Raw genomic sequence first — 19,484 nt, 5'->3', positions numbered from 1 at the left:
CCAGATGCCGGAATATTGTACCGAACAGTCAAGGAAGATGTACAATGTATTAAGTAAAGTCGTAATGCAGCAGGCTGCCGATGCCATGGGTGCCAGTAAGTTCCGGGGACAGGGGTTAGCACCCAGGGTGAAGAGGGAAATAGTAAATGATGTTGCTACCGTTTTCAATACAGGAACCTCCGTAGTGAACTCGATAGACATACAAGGGCTAAATGAGAGGGTAGAACAGCTTAAAGGGGTGATGAAGGGGTTATTGGAGAGGGTGGAGCAAAACCAGGAAGACCAGGCCAACCTAGGAAAGGAGGGTGCCGAAATCCAGTTGGATGGCATCTCAGTCCTGGAAGCTCACGCTAAAACCATCAATCACCTCATTGATAGAGAACAAGAAGATACAATAAAGCAAAGACAGGGGCAACTCTGTCATGCTTATGGTCTGTGGATGGTGGGACAGATCCGCCACAACCTCGACCAGATCCAACGCGGGGAAGTACCCGATTGGATAGACAGTTCACATTTGGCTCAGTTGGCGAACCAAAGGGGGACACTGGATAATTGTACTCTGAAGGGACTGACCCGAGTATACCCCGCAATTCCAGATTGCCAGATGGGTAGGACAACCGGGATAGGGATAGTCCTGTTGATCCCCATAGCAACGCCGGACTCAGGGCCGTTCCCCTTATACCAACTAGAGAATATCGGAGTAATACGGGAAAATGTCTCCATACGCTACTACCTGACCACCACCTCTGCCGTTCGTCGAAACAACATACTTACTGGGATTTCCCTAGCAGATTGCAAGCAAAGGGGGGGAAATCACAGTATGCCCTCACCCGGTGGGCCGAGGTGAACTAGACGAGTGCGGGTTTAACCGAACCAATGGGTGTGTACTAGAAATAGTGCCCGCACACATGCACTTCGCGAGGGCAGGCTACGGAGGGAGGGGAAGATACTGCGTCTCTACCACAGAGCGTTCATACCAGTATAATGACCTACAGTGCCCTATACCGCAGCCCAACTTTTGCTTTATACCGCTACGACCTGTCGCGATCGGGCAAGCACATATCACCCAGGTTAGGCGCCGGAAGTCCGAAGTTATTGAAGTAACTGATCAGCTCCATGATCATTTGCAGGATTATGACGAGCCAGAGCAAGTCCCTATCCCACATCTAACCGAGGTATTACGGGAGTTAAGGCTCAGAGTGGGGCAATCCGTAAAACTCTATCACCAGATACAAACTAAAATCAAAGAACTGGAAGAAGATACCGAGGTAGACTTACAAAGTCAGAGTTGGTGGAGAAAAGTCTGGGACTGGGGAATAAATGTGAACATCCACCCATGGATCCGAATTATTTCACACACACTGGTCGGGATACAATTAATCTTAGCAATAACATGGGGCGTGATGGCCTGCCAGGTATGCAGGCGCCACAAACGGCGGAAACGGACCAATCACCGTTCCCTGGATATTAAACAAGCCTGTTTGATAAGGGGACGGGAGGAGCTAGCCTTTGTTAATTTGATCTAAGCAACCGGGACTCCTGAAACCGCGTGACTGGCCAGCACGTTGAGGCAAGGAGTACCGGGCAGTGCACAAATATCAGATAAAGGCAGTACGGTCGGTTAAAAGGGGACTAGGACTAGTCCCTTTACCGAAAGGGGGGAATTGTTGTAGAGCGTAGAAATATATATAGACTTAGGCATTAGGCACCTGCTGGATATTTAAAACTCACATAAGCTTAAATGGACACACACATAAAATGGCTGCCCAGGCATTATGGGAAATCAGGTAGTCAAACTGTGAACTGTTGAACGTTCACTGACCGAGCAATAACCCTGTGAGGCCCACTGTAGGAATGCCTGGGAAGACAGAGATAAGAAGGAAACCATCTCCTGTGAACAAGGCCGTGAAACCAATTATTTCAGGAAGAAAGATAAGAGGGAAACCATTTGCTGTAAACAAGGATATATACCAATTATTTCTCCCAGATGAAAGAACTAGGGAGAGAACCTATAAAGCCATCGATCAACCCAAGCTGACAATAACCGAACATATGGTTCCCTGGATATTAGGAGAATTCTATTGGGTTAAAGAACCTATATGTAATCTATAATCGTTGTGATTGGCTTGTGTCCAGCCGTGATGGGCTGTGTAACTGCAGTAAGCTGTTTTGTAACTGTTGTAAAACATATAAAGGTACATGTAACTCTTTGTTCTGTGGAGAGAAACCTGGATACGGTCCTGTGTGTTTCCTCCCCGCTGAGCGTTATTAAATACCGTCAGGCATTGGAACCGACTCTGAGTGTTGAGTGATTCTTCAGAGAAAACACTAACGCTAACACAAGGAAAACAAACCCAGCCTGTCCAATCTTTCCTCATAGCTAAGAGTCTCTATTCCCGGCAACATCCTTGTAAATCTCCTCTGTACCCTCTCTAGTGCAATCACATCTTTCTTGTAATGTGGTGACCAGAACTAAACGCACTACTCTAGCTGTGGCCTAACTAGTGTTTTATACATTTCAAGCAAAACCCCACTGCTCTTGTATTCTATGCCTCGGCTAATAAAGACAAGCATTCCGTATGCCTTCTTAACCACCTTATTTACCTGGTCTGCTACCTTCAAGGATCTGTGGACCTGCACTCCAAGGTCCCTTTGTGCCTCTGCACTTATCAGTGTACGACCATTTATTGTGTATTCCCTTTCCTTGTTAGCCCTCCCCAAATGCATTACCTCACACTTCTCCGGATTAAATTCCATTTGCCACTGTTCTGCCCACTTGACCAGTTTATTGATATCTTCCTGCAGTCTGCAGCTTTCTTCATTATCAGCCACGCAGCCGATTTTAGTATTATCTGAAAACTTCTTAATCATACCCCCTATATTCAAGTCTATATCATTGATGTACACCACAAAAAGCAAGGGACCCAGCACTGAGCCCTGTGGAACAAAAACACCCATCAACCGTTACCCTCTGCTTCCTGCCTCTGAGCCAATTTTGGATCCAACTTGCCACTTTGCCTTGGATCCCATGGGCTTTTACTTTTGTGACCAGTCTACCATGTGGGAACTTATCAAATGTCTTGCTAAAATCCATATACACTACATCAAATGCACTACCCTCATCGACCCTCCTTGTTACCTCCTCATAAAATGCAATCATGTTTGTTAGACACCACTTTCCCTAACAAATCCGTGCTGACTATCCCTGATTAATCCGTGTCTTTCTAAATGAAGATTTATCCTGCCCCGCAGAATTCTTCCCAATAAAAAGTATTTGTCAGACATCTGTAACTCTGCGTCTAGTTCTGGTCACCAAGTTACAGATAAGGTATCATTGCCTTGAAAGGTGCAGAGGTGAAGGAATCAGGATGATTCTAAGTAGCAGAGGGAGGAAGAGGAACAGCTGGACTTGTTCTCTTTTAAGATGATCGTGACGTGGATTGAACAGATTGATTCAGGTAATTTGATGAAGAGTTCAAATATCAGGGCAGACAAGTTAAAAATGAGGAAGGTGGGAGTTGGAAGGGATGTCAGGCAAAGCTGTTTCTTTAATACACAAAAAGTAATAAAGTTGTGGATTAAGTTTTCAGGAAGTATAATGGGGTGGAATTTCCATGGAGGTCCTCCCAATCTCTCACTGTAACTTGATGGAAGATTGACAGAAATCCTGTAGGAACAGCTGTTTACATCATTTAGGTGCTGCCATGTAGCTATGCCACCTCTAGGAGATGGCTCTTCCCATGGGCACACACTAAGCTTTAATGCCACCAGATCCTTCTGAGCCATTACTGCTGATATCTGTCAAATCAGCCAGTCAGTTGTCCGCAGATGTGTCGGGCAAGTGACTATAGCCTTGTTTGAAAGGGGCAACATGTCCCCCCGTAAAAAAGAGATATCAGCTTGACAGCGGCCAGAATGTTTCCTGGGTGCTTGTGGTCCCACGAGTACAGAGTGCAGTGGATGGCACCCATGCACTGTACAGAGTATTAAGCCGCTTCACCACCTCCTGACTGGCAAGGTGCACTGTTGTCCTTTGAGGATGCTGCCCTGAAGTGCCAAGTAGGTTAACCCTCTCCACACCCACCATGTACAGTAGTATAGCTGTTTTACCAACCATCGAACAGAATGCCAGGTACCACACTGCCACTCACCTGCAGATTTTGCTTCCTGTCATGTTTTCTACATTGCAACAGTGACTACATTTCAAAATTACTTCATTGGCCGTAAGCGCTTTGAAATGCCCTAAGGTTGTGAAAGACGCTATATAAATGTATTTATTCTTTCCTTCTTTCTTCTCCACATTAGATTTACTTTCAATTTGTTTTTTACCTTGACACTTCTTCCCCTCCCACAGTCTTGGCAAAGGCCGGCTAATATTAAAAAATGAATTTTGGAGCTGAAATAATAAAACCCCTTCCCAACAGACACTTACCTTTAAGTGTGTCTAATCCCTTTGAATTTGAGCTTCTGGGAAGATGCTACACATTCCTCATTAGTCTCGTTGCCAGCCCAACATCAAAGCTTTTCTGTGAGCTGAAGCTAATTATTCAGAAGTGCTGACACCACAACATTGGCTGCAGTTAACTCAGGCTGTAGGTTACTTGGAAACATCCATTCCGGGCAAAGTTTTCACTGGTTTTGCAAAATGGGTCCTTTAGCACAGAGTCGTGTTGGCCACTTTGACAGGTGGTGTGATTGTAATAATCCACTTAAGCTTCATTCTTATAACCTGTAACGCTACCGATGGGATTGTAGTCACTTCCAGATATTTTAACTTACACAAATACCCATTGCGAGACTGCGAGGAGATCCACATAAAGCCAGCGATGCCATAAGCATATTGCCAGCCTGTATAGGAGGACTGAGAGGTCGGACAACCTGAATGCCACTGCCAGCATCCAAATATTGGAAAACCTCCTCCCAATGAGGTCACCCCAAAAAGCTCTTGGATGCAAACACATAAAATAAACGGGATAAATGTGTCCCTGAAGAGAAAGTTGATTGAGGGATGTTGAGAAGAATGGTTGGTGGGTTGCTCCATGAAAAAGGGATAATACTTGATTGGCTCAATGGAAATTTATCAGTTGCTAAACGGTCTTGCATTTTTAAATGGTGTGATTGTAATAATCCACTTAAGCTGCCTTCTTATAACCTGTAATACTACCTATGGGATTGTAGTCACTTAGAGGTATTCAAATTTACCCAAATATCCATTGGTATGTGCACACACACACACACAGTCCAAGTGAGAAAGACTGGAGATTATGAAAGAGAGGGTCAAACAAGAATGCTCATCATTTGTTTCAATAATTACCATTACTCCTGGGTATCCCGGCATTCCTGGAGGACCTCTTGCACCCTGGGATCCTGGGATACCTGTATTACCTAGGATGCCTTGAATACCCTGAGCCCCTGGAGGGCCTCGTAACCCTGGTTCACCCTAATTGAAAGAAATCACCGTTAGTATTTGTGTAACATGTGAGGATTTTTGTCTCAATTTAGCCTCAAAGGGATTTATGGTTTAACTTATTTTGGCCCGGAATTTCCTGAAAACTTGCACTGAAACGGCACGCAATATTCTAAGTGTGACCGAACCAAAGTCTTGTACAAGGACAAAATTGTAGGCTTTGTTTTATAATGAATTGTCCAATGAATACACCCTAGAGCCCCGTTTGCTTTAGCTATAGTTTCATGTAAATTGTTCATGAACCTTTAGAGAATGATACACTAAAACAGACAGTTCTCTTTCTTTCAGCACTGGCTTTAATTCTGTTCTCTGTACGGTGTATGTGTGTTTAGAATGGAACCTGCACACATGCATAACACTCCACTTTCCTAAGTTGAACATAATTTGCCAAACACGGGTCCAATTCCCCAACACATTGAAATCTGCTTGCAGTAGTAGAGCATTGTCTACAGTCCCAACACTCGCACATGTTGCGGTATTGTCCGCAAACGTGTGGATCATTCTCCCCAATACCCAGATCATTAATCAACATAGTAAATGGCAAAGATCCCTGAGTCAGATAGGCTCTGCATAAGGCCATGAAAGTGTGCTGCAGTTTGAAATGTACAGCACAAAATACACATTCATTGAATCCATTTATTTCTTCTCCTTACAGATAAAGGTGGTAGACAACAGAAGGCGCCAAGAAAAGATGGGCAGGTCAAATTTCAAATCCTCTTCAATGAGGTAATGGGTTGGGAAGTGGTACTGTGATGTGCAAGTTGGAGCAGAACAGGGAGGGAGCAGAGAATCACGGGGGAGACCCAGAGAGCGAGGATCAAAGAAGCACCGTGAAACTGACATATTCAGATTTTTTTTCCTGTTCGTAAGATAATTAGCAAAAGAAAGCCAGAGGGGTGATACGGAGAATTTTTTTTACACAGTGAGTTGTTGTGATCTGGAGTGCACTGCCTGAAAGGATGGTGGAAGCAGATTCAATAATAACTTTCAAAGGGGAATTTGGATTATCATCATAGGCAGTCCCTCGGAGTCGAGGATGACTTGCTTCCACACAAATATGAGTTCTCAGGTGACTGAAGAGTCCTATATGGGCCCTACAGTCTCTGTCACAGGTAGGGCAGACAGTAGTCGAAGGAACGGGTGGGCGGGGGGGCCTGGGTTGCCGCACGCTCCTTCCGCTGTCGATGCTTGGCTTCAGCTTGCTCTCGGCGAAGAGACTCAAGGTGCTCGGCGCCTTCCCGGATGCTTTTCCCCCACTTTGATCAGTCTTGGGCCAGGGATTCCCAGGTGTCGGTGGGGATGTTGCACTTTTCAAGGAGGCTTTAAGAGGGTGTCCTTGAAGTGTTTCCTCTGCTCACCTGGGGCTCACTTGCCGTGTCGGAGCTCCGAGTAGAGCACTTGTTTTGGGAGTCTTGTGTCAGGCATGTGGACGATGTGGCCCGTCCAGCGGAGCTGATCGAGCGTGGTCAGTGCTTCGATGCTGGGGTTCTTGGCCTGAGCGAGAACACTGGCATTGGTGCGTCTATCCTGCCAATGGATTTGCAGGATCTTGTGGAGGCAACGTTGGTGGTACTTCTCCAGTGCTTTGAGCTGCCTGCTGTACATAGTCCATGTCTCTGAGCAATATAGGAGGGTGGGTATCACCACTGCTCTGTAGACCATGAGCTTGGTGCTGGGTTTGAGGTCCTGGTCTTCAAACACTCTCTTCCTCAGGCGACCAAAGGCTGCACTGGCACACCGAAGGCGGTGTTGGACCTCATTGTCGATGTCTGCCCTTGTTGACAGCAGGCTCCTGACGTATGGAAAACGGTCCACGTTGTCCAAGGCCTTGTCATGGATTTTTATAACTAGAGGCAGTGCTGTGTGGCGGGGGCAGGTTTATAAAGGACCTTTGTCTTACGGATGTTTAGTGTGAGGCCCATGCTCTCATACATCTCGGTGAAGGTGTTGACAATGGCTTGGAGTTCGTCCTCCAAGTGTGCGCAGACACAGGCATCTTCTGCGTACTGTAATTCGACGATAAGAACATAAGGAATAGGAACAGGAGTGGGCCATACAGCCCCTCGAGCCTGCTCCGCCATTCAATAAGATCATGGCTGATCTGATCATGGACTCAGCTTCACTTCCCCGCCCGCTCCCCATAACCCCTTATCCCTTATCGTTTAAGAAACTGTCTGTTTCTCTTAAATTTATTCAATGTCCCAGCTCTCTGAGGCAGCGAATTCCACAGATTTACAACCCTCTGAGAGAAGACATTTCTCCTCATCTCTGTTTTAAATGGGTGGCCCCTTATTCTAAGATCATGCCCTCTAGTTCTAGTCTCCCCCATCAGTGGAAACATCCTCTCTGCATCCACCTTGTCAAGCCCCCTCATAATCTTATACGTTTCGATAAGACCACCTTTCATTCTTCTGAATTCCAATGAGTAGAGGCCCAACCTACTCAACCTTTCCTTATAAGTCAACCCCCTCATCCCCGGAATCAACCTAGTGAACCTTCTCTGAATTGCCTCCAAAGCAAGTATATCCTTTCGTAAATATGGAAACCAAAACTGCACGCAGTATTCCAGGTGTGGCCTCACTATTTCCTTATATAGCTGTAACAAGACTTCCCTGCTTTTATACTCCATTCCCTTTGCAATAAAGGCCAAGATACCATTGGCCTTCCTGATCACTTGCTGTACCTGCATACTATCCTTTTGTGGTTCATGCACAAGTACCCCCAGGTCCCGCTGTACTGCAGCACTTTGCAATCTTTCTCCATTTAAATAATAACTTACTCTTTGATTTTTTTTCTGCCAAAGTGCATGACCTCACACATTCCAACATTATATTCCATCTGCCAAATTTTTGCCCACTCACTTAGCCTGCCTATGTCCTTTTGCAGATTTTTTGTGTCCTCCTCATCTTTGTATCGTCAGCAAACTTGGCTACATTACATTCAGTCCTTTCTTCCAAGTCGTTAATATAGATTGTAAATAGTTGGTACAGCAATGATGGAGGATGGGATGACCTTGGTACTGGCCTGGAGGCAGCGGAGGTTGAACACATTCCCGTCTGTCCTGTAATTTAGCTCCACTCCAGCGGGGAGCTTGCTGAGGGTGAGATGGAGCATTGCAGCAAGGAAGATCGAGAAGAGCGTTGGTGCGATGACACAGCCCTGCTTGACCCCGGTCCGAACATGGATTGGATCTGTGATGGATCCATTGGTCAGAATCACAGCTTGCATGTCATCGTGGAGCAGGCAGAAGATGGTGACAAACCTTTGAGAGCAGCCGAATCTGAGGAGGATGTTCCATAATCCCTCACAGTTGACAGTGTCAAAGGCCTTTGCAAGTTCAAAGAAGGCCACGTACAAGGGTTGGTGCTGTTCCCTGCATTTCTCTTGTAGTTGTCGCACGGTGAAGATCATATCCATTGTGTCCCTTAGTGGGCAGAATCCGCATTGCGACTCTGGGAGGAGCTCTTCAACCACAGGGAGAAGGCAATTGAGGAAGATTCTTGCGATGACTTTCCCGGTGGGCGACAGCAGGGAGATCATGCTGTAGGTACCGCAGTCAGACCTTGTCACCTTTGTTGAAGCTGGTCATGATTACAGTGTCTCGGAGATCTCCTGGCACGATTTCCGACTTCCAGATAAGAGAGATGAGGTCATCAATCCGTGCCTGTAATGCCTCTCTGTCATGTTTTAGTGCTTCAGCGGGGATTCCATCTGCTCTTGATGCCTTGTTCTTCAGTTGTAGGATGGCCTTTTCAACCTCCTGCCGGTCTGGGGTTGTGCTGAGATGGTAGCGGGTGGCATGCTGTGGGATGGAGTCGAGGACACTCATGTCGAAGGCAGAGTCTCATAAGAACATAGGAATATAGAAATAGGAGCAGGAGTAGGCCATTTGGCCCCTCGAGTCTGCTCCGCCATTTAATAAGATCATGGCTGATCTGATCATGGACTCAGCTCCATTTCCCTGCCTGTTCCCCATAACCCTTTGTTCCCTTATTGCTTAAAAATGTATCTATTTCCGCCTTAAATATATTCAATGACCCAGCCTCCACAGCTCTCTGGGGCAGAGAATTCCAAAGATTGACGACCCCCTGAGAGAAGAAATTCCTCCTCAACTCCGTTTTAAATGGGCGGTCCCTTATTCTGAGACTACGCTCCCTAGTTCTGGTTTTCCCTCTAAGAAAATATCCTCACTGCATCCATTTTCTTATATGTTTCGATAAAATCACCTCTCTTTCTTCTGAACTCCATTGTGTATAGGCCCAACCTACTCAACCTATCCTCATGTCAACCCCCTCATCTCCAGGAATCAACCCAGTGAACCTTCTCTGAACTGCCTCCTGTGGTGTATGTAGCACACAAATTACTGACTCCACACGGTCTGGTGTAAGTCTAACTGCTGTGACCTTCGTCCTTTATTGTTCAGCTCCAGAGTGCCTCCCAGGTGTGGTGGTCACCCTTATATAGTCCTTGTTACAGGTACTACCAGGGTTTCCCACCGCAGCGCCCTCTGTGGTGTGGCATAGTACTTACATTACATTTAAGGTACTGGGACGATACACGCATCATTACATAACATCACCTTCCCCTCCCCCACCTGGACGCAGGACAACGATACACACATCATTACATAACATCACACTTGTCCAACGGAAGGCAGGTGGGCATAGTATGGTACATATTATCTGGTACATTAACTGGTTATTGACTGGTAGCGGAACCTTGATTTCCTTGTTAACTGTTATCATTGATTGTACTTCATCCATTATTTTACACAAATATAGTGGCCATTCAGCATAAAAAAAGTAATTTTTATTATAAATTCACTATCTCACATTAACATAGCTCATTTTAGACTCGCTCTGCCAAACAGAAGTCCTTTGTGGGGACCACCTCTTTGTAAGGCCCTTTTAAGACTCCCGGGTGCATTTCCTCTTTAAGGCGCCATCTTTGATGCAGGAGGATTCCACGAGGCTTCTCCTTGGGTGCTGCCATCTTTGATGCTCTGCTGCTCTGACGCGCTGCCGCCGCCATCTTCTTCTCCGCCGTTCCGAATGCCCTCCGCCGTCGCAGCCTCCGCTCCCCTCCGCCGCCACCTGACTTGCCGCCTCTCCTGCGGCCATCATGGCCTCTCCAGCGGCCGCACTTGCTGCGTCCCCCACGGCCTCTGAAGCGGCCTCCCCTGCGGCTGCCGCCGCCCGACGCTACCGGCTCCTCGCGGGGGGGGGGGGGGCCCACCCAACGGCCTCTTCCTTCCGAACCGCCGGCCCCTGGATCCCTCAGCACCCCGTCCGCAGCGCCCCGCCGGCTCAACCCCCACCCCTCCTTGGGCCCATCTGTGCAGGGCTGCTTGCCTGTGGGGGCTGGGGCTGCAGGGTCTCTGTGTGAGATCCGGGCCTGGGACTTGCCTGTGGGGATTAAGGCTGCAGGGTCTCTGTGTGAGGTCCGGGCCTGGGGCTTGCCTGTGGGTGATTGAGGCTGCAGCTCCAGCTCGGTCGGCGCTGCTCTCTGGGGACCCGGGGCACGGTAGCACCCCGGGGAGCAGCAGCCTGTGGAGGAATGAAGTCTTCCCAGCTCCCACGGACCGTCCCCATCCACCTCCAGCCGAGGAGTGTCGGCCCATCGCCTGCAATGACCCACAAAGGTAAACCGTGCGTCTCGTCTCCGTGGGATACCTGCACCATCGCTCTGCCGAGAACAGGTATTAGTTCCCTGGTGTAGGTACGCAGCTTCACCGTGACCGGGACCAGCTTGGGTCGTGCAGCCGGGTTAATGCACAGTTTATCAAAAGTTCTCCGACTCATCAATGACGGACCCGAGCCCGTGTCCACTTCCATACTCACAGGGACTCCGTTGATTTTTACTTCCCTTATCACTGGGGGCGAATCGTCGGTACACGTGTACAGTCCCAACACCTCATCATCTTCTGCCTGCTCCTCGTTGAACAGTGGATCATCCCCCATCTCCTCAGCCACATGGTGAGTCCGATTTCTTTTACACATACGCTGAAGGTGGCCTTTAACGTGGCAGGTATTGCACGTGTACTCCGCAAACCTGCACCGGTGAGCCCCATGGCTTCTTCCACAATGCCAGCATGGTGCTGCTTGATTGGCCCCCCTCAGCGGACTCTGAGCTCCAGGATCCCGAGGTCCATGCTCTCTGCCCCGGGCAGAGCCACGTTCTGCAGTTTTGTCCATGGTGGGCGCTATCCTGTGGACAGTGCCTGCCGGGTTCGAGACTGTGTGGATTATTTACTTGGTGCTGCAAGTCGAGGTCATATATGCCCGGCTGATGGTGATGGCCTTTGTCAGAGTGACTATGGGTTCCGTGGCCAGCAGCTTGTGAAGGAGGCCCTCGTGGCCAATCCCCATAACGAAAACGTCCCGCAAAGCCTCGTCAAGGTGTGCCCCAAAATCACACGGCGCCGCGAGTCTCCTGAGGTCCGCAGCATATTTGGTGACATCCTGGCCCTCAGGTCTGCAGTGATGGTAAAATTTGTATCTGGCCATGAGGATGCTCTCCTTCGGTTTCAACTGGTCACAAATGAGTTCAGTCAGCTCCTCGTATGACTTGTCCCTGGTGCTCCCAGGTGTCAGCAAATCCCTGACGAGACAGTAAACCTCATCTCCACAACTGGAGAGCAATATCGCCTTACGCTTCTCTCTCATTGCGTATGTGTCCTCCGTCAGGTTGTTTGTTGTGAAGTAGTACTCGAGCCTTTCCGTAAAGGCCTCCCAATCGTTGCCCACGGTAAAATCCTTTAGCGAGCCCAGAGTAGCCATGGTTGCGTGGAATTCGCCTGCTTCCTCGTTGCCAATGTGGTGTATGTAGCACACAAATCACTGACTCCACACGGTCTGGTGTAAGTCTAACTGCTGTGACCTTCGTCCTTTATTGTTCAGCTCCAGAGTGCCTCTCAGGTGTGGTGGTCACCCTTATATAGTCCTTGTTACAGGTACTACCAGGGTTTCCCACCGCAGCGCCCTCTGTGGTGTGGCATAGTACTTACATTACATTTAAGGTACTGGGACGATACACGCATCATTACATAACACCTCCAATGCAAGTATATCCTTCCTTAAATACGGAGACCAAAACTGTACGCAGTACTCCAGGTGTGGCCTCACCAATACCCTGTACAGTTGTAGCAGGACTTCTCTGCTTTTATACTCTATCCCCCTTGCAATAAAGGCCAACATTCCATTTGCCTTCCTGATCACTTGCTGTACCTGCATATCAACTTTTTGTGTTTCATGCACAAGGATCCCCAGGTCTCTTTGTACTGCAGCACTTTGCAATTTTTCTCCATTTAAAAAATAGTTTGCTTTTTTATTCTTTCTGCCAAAGTGGATAACCTCACATTTTCCCACATTATACTCCATCTGCCAACTTTTTGCCCGCTTACTTAGCCTGTCTATATCCCTTTGCAGATTTTTTGTGTCCTCATCACAATTTGCTTTCCCACCCATCTTTGTATCATCAGCAAACTTGGCTACATTACACTCGATCCCTTCGTCCAAGTCATTAATGTAGATTGTAAATAGTTACAACAGCACCAATCCCTGCGACACCCCACGAGTTACTGTTTGCCAACCGGAAAATGGCCCATTTACCCCGACTCTCTGTTTTCTGTTAGTTAGCCAATCCTCTATCTATGCTAATATATTACCCCCAACTCCGTGAACTTTTATCTTGTGCAGTAACCTTTTATGTGACACTTTATCGAATGCCTTCTCGAAATCCAAATACACCACATCCACTGGTTCCCCTTTATCCACCCTGCTTGTTACATCCTCAAAGAATTCCAGCAAATTTGTCAAACATGACTTCCTTTTCATAAAACCATGCTGACTTCTGCTTGATTGAACTATGCTTTTCCAAATGTCCTGCTACTGCTTCCTTAATAATGGACTCCAGCATTTTCCCAACGACAGATGTTAGGCTAACTGGTCTGGTTGCTTTCTGTCTGCCTCCTTTTTTAAACAGAGGCGTTACACTTGTGGTTTTCCAATCTGCTGGGACCTCCCCAGAATCCAAGGAATTTCGGTAAATTACAACCAATGCATCCACTATCTCTGCGACCACTTCTTTTAAGACCCGAGGATGCCAGCCATCAGGTCCAGGGGACTTGTCCACCTTTAGTCTCATTATTTTGCTGAGTACTATTTCTTTAGTGATAGTGATTGTTTTAAGTTCCTCCCTCCCTATAGCCCCTTGATTATCCACTATTGTTTTTTTTTTAAGTGTCTTCTACCATGAAGACCGATACAAAATATTTGTTCAAAGTCTCTGCCATTTCCTCGGTTAAGGAATCTTCGAAGTGCTCCTTCCAGCGAGCACTGACTGCCCTCTAAGTCCTCGATGAGCACCTCTCCGTTCTTGGCCAGAAGTGGGGTAGGGCCTTAAGTGCTTGGGCCATAGGTCGTCTTGACTGCTTTGAAGAATCCTCGCATGTCATGGTTGTTGGCTAGCTGCTGGATTTCTTGTGCTTTCTCCACCCACCATCTGTTCTTTAGGTCATGGGTTTTCTGTTGGACCTCGGCCTTCAGACGTCTGCAAAACTGCTTTCGTGCTCGAGTTATGTTGCTGCTTCCAGTCCAAGTATGCCTTGCGCCTGTGGCATATTAACTCCTGGATCTCCTGGTCATTCTCGTCGAACCAGTCTTGGTGTTTCCTGGTCGAGTGACCGAACGTCTCTTCACAGGTGTTAATTATGGAGGCCTTAAGGGCAGATCAGGCAATGTGGACACTCTGCGTCTCTGGGTCACTGGGAGTCATCAGGTTGGGAGCGAGGAGCTGGCTGAATAGGATTCAGTCATGGCAGGAGAGCTCGGTCGGGTGTTATGCTCCTCCTGTACCATGTGGGAACTCAGGGACACTTCCGGTGTCCCTGACGACTACATGTGCAGGAAGTGTGTCCACCTCAAGCTCCTGACGGTCCGCGTTATGGAATTGGAGCTGAGGGTGGATTCACTCTGGAGCATCCACGATGCTGAGAATGACGTATCACGTGTAGTGAGATGGTCTTACCGCAGGGAAAGGGTCCACAGCCAGATAGGGAATGGAAGACCAGCAGGAAGAGTAGTGCAAGAAGGTAGTGCCTGCAAAACAAATACACCGTTTTGAGTACTGTTAAGGGGAATGACTCATCAGGGGAGGGCAGCAGCAGCCAAGTTCATGGCACCGTGGCTGGCTCTGCTGCACAGGAGGGCAAGAAAAAGAGTGGGACAGCAATAGTGATAGGGGATTCAATGGTGAGGAGAATAGATAGGCGTTTCTGCGGCCGCGACCGAGACTCCAGGATGGTATGTTGCCTCCCTGGTGCAAGGGTCAAGGGTGTCTCGGAGCGGGTGCAGGACATTCTGAAATGGGAAGGAGAACAGCCAGTTGTCGTGGTGCACATTGGTACCAACGACATAGGCAAAAAAAGGGATGAGGTCCTACAAAACGAATTTAAGGAGCTAGGAGCTAAATTAAAAAGTAGGACCTCAAAAGTAGTAATCTCGGGATTGCTACCAGTGCCACGTGCTAGTCAGAGTAGGAATCGCAGGATAGCGCAGATGAATACGTGGCTTGAGCAGTGGTGCAGCAGGGAGGGATTCAAATTCCTGGGGCATTGGGACCGGTTCTGGGGGAGGTGGGACCAGTACAAACCGGACGGTCTGCACCTGGGCAGGACCGGAACCAATGTCCTAGGGGGAGTGTTTGCTAGTGCTGTTGGGGAGGATTTAAACTAATATGGCAGGGGGATGGAAACCAATGCAGGGAGACAGAGGGAAACAAAAAGGAGGCAAAAGCAAAAGACAGAAAGGAGATGAGGAAAAGTGGATGGCAGAGAAACCCAAGGCAAAGAACAAAAAGGGCCACCGTACAGCAAAATTCTAAAAGGACAAAGGGTGTTAAAAAAACAAGCCTGAAGGCTTTGTGTCTTAATGCAAGGAGTATCCACAATAAGGTGGATGAATTAATTGTGCAAATAGATGTTAACAAATATGATGTGCTTGGGATTACGGAGACGTGGCTCCAGGATGATCAGGGCTGGGAATTCAACATTCAGGGGTATTCAACATTCAGGAAGGATAGAATAAAAGGAAAAGGAGGTGGGGTAGCATTGCTGGTTAAAGAAGAGATTAATGCAATAGTTAGGAAAGACATTAGCTTGGATGATGTGGAATCTATATGGGTAGAGCTGCAGAACACCAAAGGGCAAAAAACATTAGTAGGAGTTGTGTACAGACCTCCAAACAGTAATAGGGATGTTGGGGAGGGCATCAAACAGGAAATTAGGGGTGCATGCAATAAAGGTGTAGCAGTTATAATGGGTGACTTTAATATGCACATAGATTGGGCTAGCCAAACTGGAAGCAATACGGTGGAGGAGGATTTCCTGGAGTGCATAAGGGATGGTTTTCTAGACCAATATGTTGAGGAACCAACTAGGGGGGAGGCCATCTTAGACTGGGTGTTGTGTAATGAGAGAGGATTAATTATCAATCTCATTGTGCGAGGCCCCTTGGGGAAGAGTGACCATAATATGGTGGAATTCTGCATTAGGATGGAGAATGAAACAGTAAATTCAGAGACCATGATCCAGAACTTAAAGAAGGGTAACTTTGAAGGTATGAGGTGTGAATTGGCTAGGATAGATTGGCGAATGATACTTAGGGGGTTGACTGTGGATGGGCAATGGCAGACATTTAGAGACCGCATGGATGAATTACAACAATTGTACATTCCTGTCTGGCGTAAAAATAAAAAAGGGAAGGTGGCTCAACCGTGGCTATCAAGGGAAATCAGGGATAGTATTAAAGCCAAGGAAGTGGCATACAAATTGGCCAGAAATAGCAGCGAACCTGGGGACTGGGAGAGATTTAGAACTCAGCAGAGGAGGACAAAGGGTTTGATTAGGGCAGGGAAAATGGAGTACGAGAAGAAGCTTGCAGGGAACATTAAGGCGGATTGCAAAAGTTTCTATAGGTATGTAAAGAGAAAAAGGTTAGTAAAGACAAACGTAGATCCCCTGCAGTCAGAATCAGGGGAAATCATAACGGGGAACAAAGAAATGGCGGACCAATTGAACAAGTACTTTGGTTCGGTATTCACTAAGGAGGATACAAACAACCTTCCGGATATAAAAGGGGTCAGAGGGTCTAGTAAGGAGGGGGAACTGAGGGAAATCTTTATTAGTCGGGAAATTGTGTTGGGGAAATTGATGGAATTGAAGGCCGATAAATCCCCAGGGCCTGATGGACTGCATCCCAGAGTACTTAAGGAGGTGGCCTTGGAAATAGCGGATGCATTGACAGTCATTTTCCAACATTCCATTGACTCTGGATCAGTTCCTCTGGAGTGGAGGGTAGCCAATGTAACCCCACTTTTTAAAAAAGGAGGGAGAGAGAAAACAGGGAATTATAGACCGGTCAGCCTGACATCAGTAGTGGGTAAAATGATGGAATCAATTATTAAGGATGTCATAGCAGTGCATCTGGAAAATGGTGACATGATAGGTCCAAGTCAGCATTGATTTGTGAAAGGGAAATCATGCTTGACAAATCTTCTGGAATTTTTTGAGGATGTTTCCAGTAAAGTGGACAAAGGAGAACCAGTTGATGTGGTATATTTGGACTTTCAGAAGGCTTTCGACAAGGTCCCACACAAGAGATTAATGTGCAAAGTTAAAGCACATGGGATTGGGGATAGTGTGCTGACGTGGATTGAGAACTGGTTGTCAGACAGGAAGCAAAGAGTAGGAGTAAACGGGTACTTTTCAGAATGGCAGGCAGTGACTAGTGGGGTGCCGCAAGGTTCTGTGCTGGGGCCCCAGCTGTTTACATTGTACATTAATGATTTAGACGAGGGGATTAAATGCAGTATCTCCAAATTTGCAGATGACCCTAAGTTGGGTGGCAGTGTGAGCTGCGAGGAGGATGCTATTAGGCTGCAGAGTGACTTGGATAGGTTAGGTGAGTGGGCAAATGCATGGCAGATGAAGTATAATGTGGATAAATGTGAGGTTATCCACTTTGGTGGTAAAAACAGAGAGACAGACTATTATCTGAATGGTGACAGATTAGGAAAAGGGAAGGTGCAACGAGACCTGGGTGTCATGGTACATCAGTCATTGAAGGTTAGCATGCAGGTACAGCAGGCGGTTAAGAAAGCAAATGGAATGTTGGCCTTCATAGCGAGGGGATTTGAATACAGGGGCAGGGAGGTGTTGCTACAGTTGTACAGGGCCTTGGTGAGGCCACACCTGGAGTATTGTGTACAGTTTTGGTCTCCTAACTTGAGGAAGGACATTCTTGCTATTGAGGGAGTGCAGCGAAGATTCACCAGACTGATTCCCGGGATGGCGGGACTGACCTATCAAGAAAGACTGGATCAACTGGGCTTGTATTCACTGGAGTTCAGAAGAATGAGAGGGGACCTCATGGAAACGTTTAAAATTCTGACGGGTTTAGACAGGTTAGATGCAGGAAGAATGTTCCCAATGTTGGGGAAGTCCAGAACCAGGGGTCACAGTCTGAGGATAAGGGGTAAGCCATTTAGGACCGAGATGAGGAGAAACTTCTTCACCCAGAGAGTGGTGAACCTGTGGAATTCTCTACCACAGAAAGTAGTTGAGGCCAATTCACTAAATATATTCAAAAGGGAGTTAGATGAAGTCCTTACTACTCGGGGGATCAAGGGGTATGGCGAGAAAGCAGGAAGTGGGTACTGAAGTTTCATGTTCAGCCATGAACTCATTGAATGGCGGTGCAGGCTAGAAGGGCTGAATGGCCTGCTCCTGCACCTATTTTCTATGTTTCTATGTTTCTATGACTTTCCTAGCAGGATCTTTGAGTGCTCCAGCATTGATTTTCCTGGGCATTGTTTCTGTTGCTGCTGCTGTTTTGGGACTATGTTGATGATGATGACAGAACGAATAAGGCGGCGGTCCGTCCAGCAGTCGTCGGCTCCTGTCTTGGCGCAGGGTGATGCGCACGTCTTTGCGGTACCTCGCTTGGACGATGATGTAATCTAGCAGATGCCAGTGCTTGGAGCGAGGGTGTTGCCATGAAAGCGTTGTATTTGTCTCTCTGATGCAACAATGTGTTGGTTATGACGAGGCCATGTTGTAAGCATTTCGTCAGGAGGAGGGTGCCATTGGAGTTGGCTTTCCCTACCCCCTCTCTGCCGAACACACCTCCCCAGAGGTCTGTGTCCTTTCCAACTCTGGCATTGAAGTCGCCAAGGACGATCAGCTTGTCGCCCGTTGGGACTCAGGTCAGGGATTATTCGAGGCTGGAGTAGAATTCCTCTTTGGTCTCATCTGTAGCTTCCAGTGTTGGGGCGTACGCGCTGAAGACTGTAGTGCACTGGTTCCGGGCTAGGGTGAAGTCATGAGGCATTCGGTTATCCTGCAGCGGGAGTCTCTGAGATGGCCTGCCAGCTCATTCTTTATGGCGAAGCCTACCCCATGGAAGCGGCGTTCGGCTCCTGGTTTGCCTTTCCAGAAGAAGGTGTAGCTACCACCTTGTTCTTTGAGCTGGCCTTCCCCTGCCCACCGCTTAGGGCAGCGATGTCTATGTCGAAGCGCCTGAGTTCCCGGGCAATGATAGCGGTGCGACGTTCCGGTCTGTCGCTGTTGGGGTTGGTCCATGAGGGTTCTGACGTTCCAGGTCCTGAACTTCATCTTAAATTGTGGAAGATGCCTGTGCGTGGATTTTTTTAATGTGTGGTGGCCGTTGCACACCAGCCACCACACGGGCTTGACAGAGCTAGGTCTTGGTCCAGTGGCAAGGGGATCCAAGACGACTGAAGACCAGGCACTGCTGTACATACTTGTGCAGTATACTTATACTTATTATATTATATATAATTGGATTATATTCTTAAAAAGGAAACATTTTGAATATTTGGCGAAAGAGCTGGGGAGTGGGACTATTTGGATAGCGCTTTCAGAGAGCCGGCGCAGGTGTGATGGGCTGAATGGTCTCCTTCATAAGAACATAACATAAGAAATAGGAGCAGGGGTAGG

General features: G+C 47.6%; 1 protein-coding gene across 1 annotated transcript in view; it reads right to left on the bottom strand.

Moving 5' to 3' along the window:
- The window catches only part of col7a1l (collagen type VII alpha 1-like), a 505,550-nt gene that overhangs the window by 184,379 nt on the left and 301,687 nt on the right, over positions 1-19,484 (bottom strand). Inside the window, exon 73 of the mRNA XM_070898381.1 lies at positions 5,315-5,440. Coding sequence (XP_070754482.1) covers positions 5,315-5,440 — 126 coding nt within the window. The remainder of the gene's footprint in view (positions 1-5,314; positions 5,441-19,484) is intronic.

The sequence above is a fragment of the Pristiophorus japonicus genome, chromosome 13 (genome assembly GCF_044704955.1).
Source record: "Pristiophorus japonicus isolate sPriJap1 chromosome 13, sPriJap1.hap1, whole genome shotgun sequence".
Classification (NCBI taxonomy): domain Eukaryota; kingdom Metazoa; phylum Chordata; class Chondrichthyes; family Pristiophoridae; genus Pristiophorus; species Pristiophorus japonicus.
The sequence above is the reverse complement of the archived record's forward strand: the minus strand, read 5'-3'. Positions and strand labels throughout refer to the sequence as shown.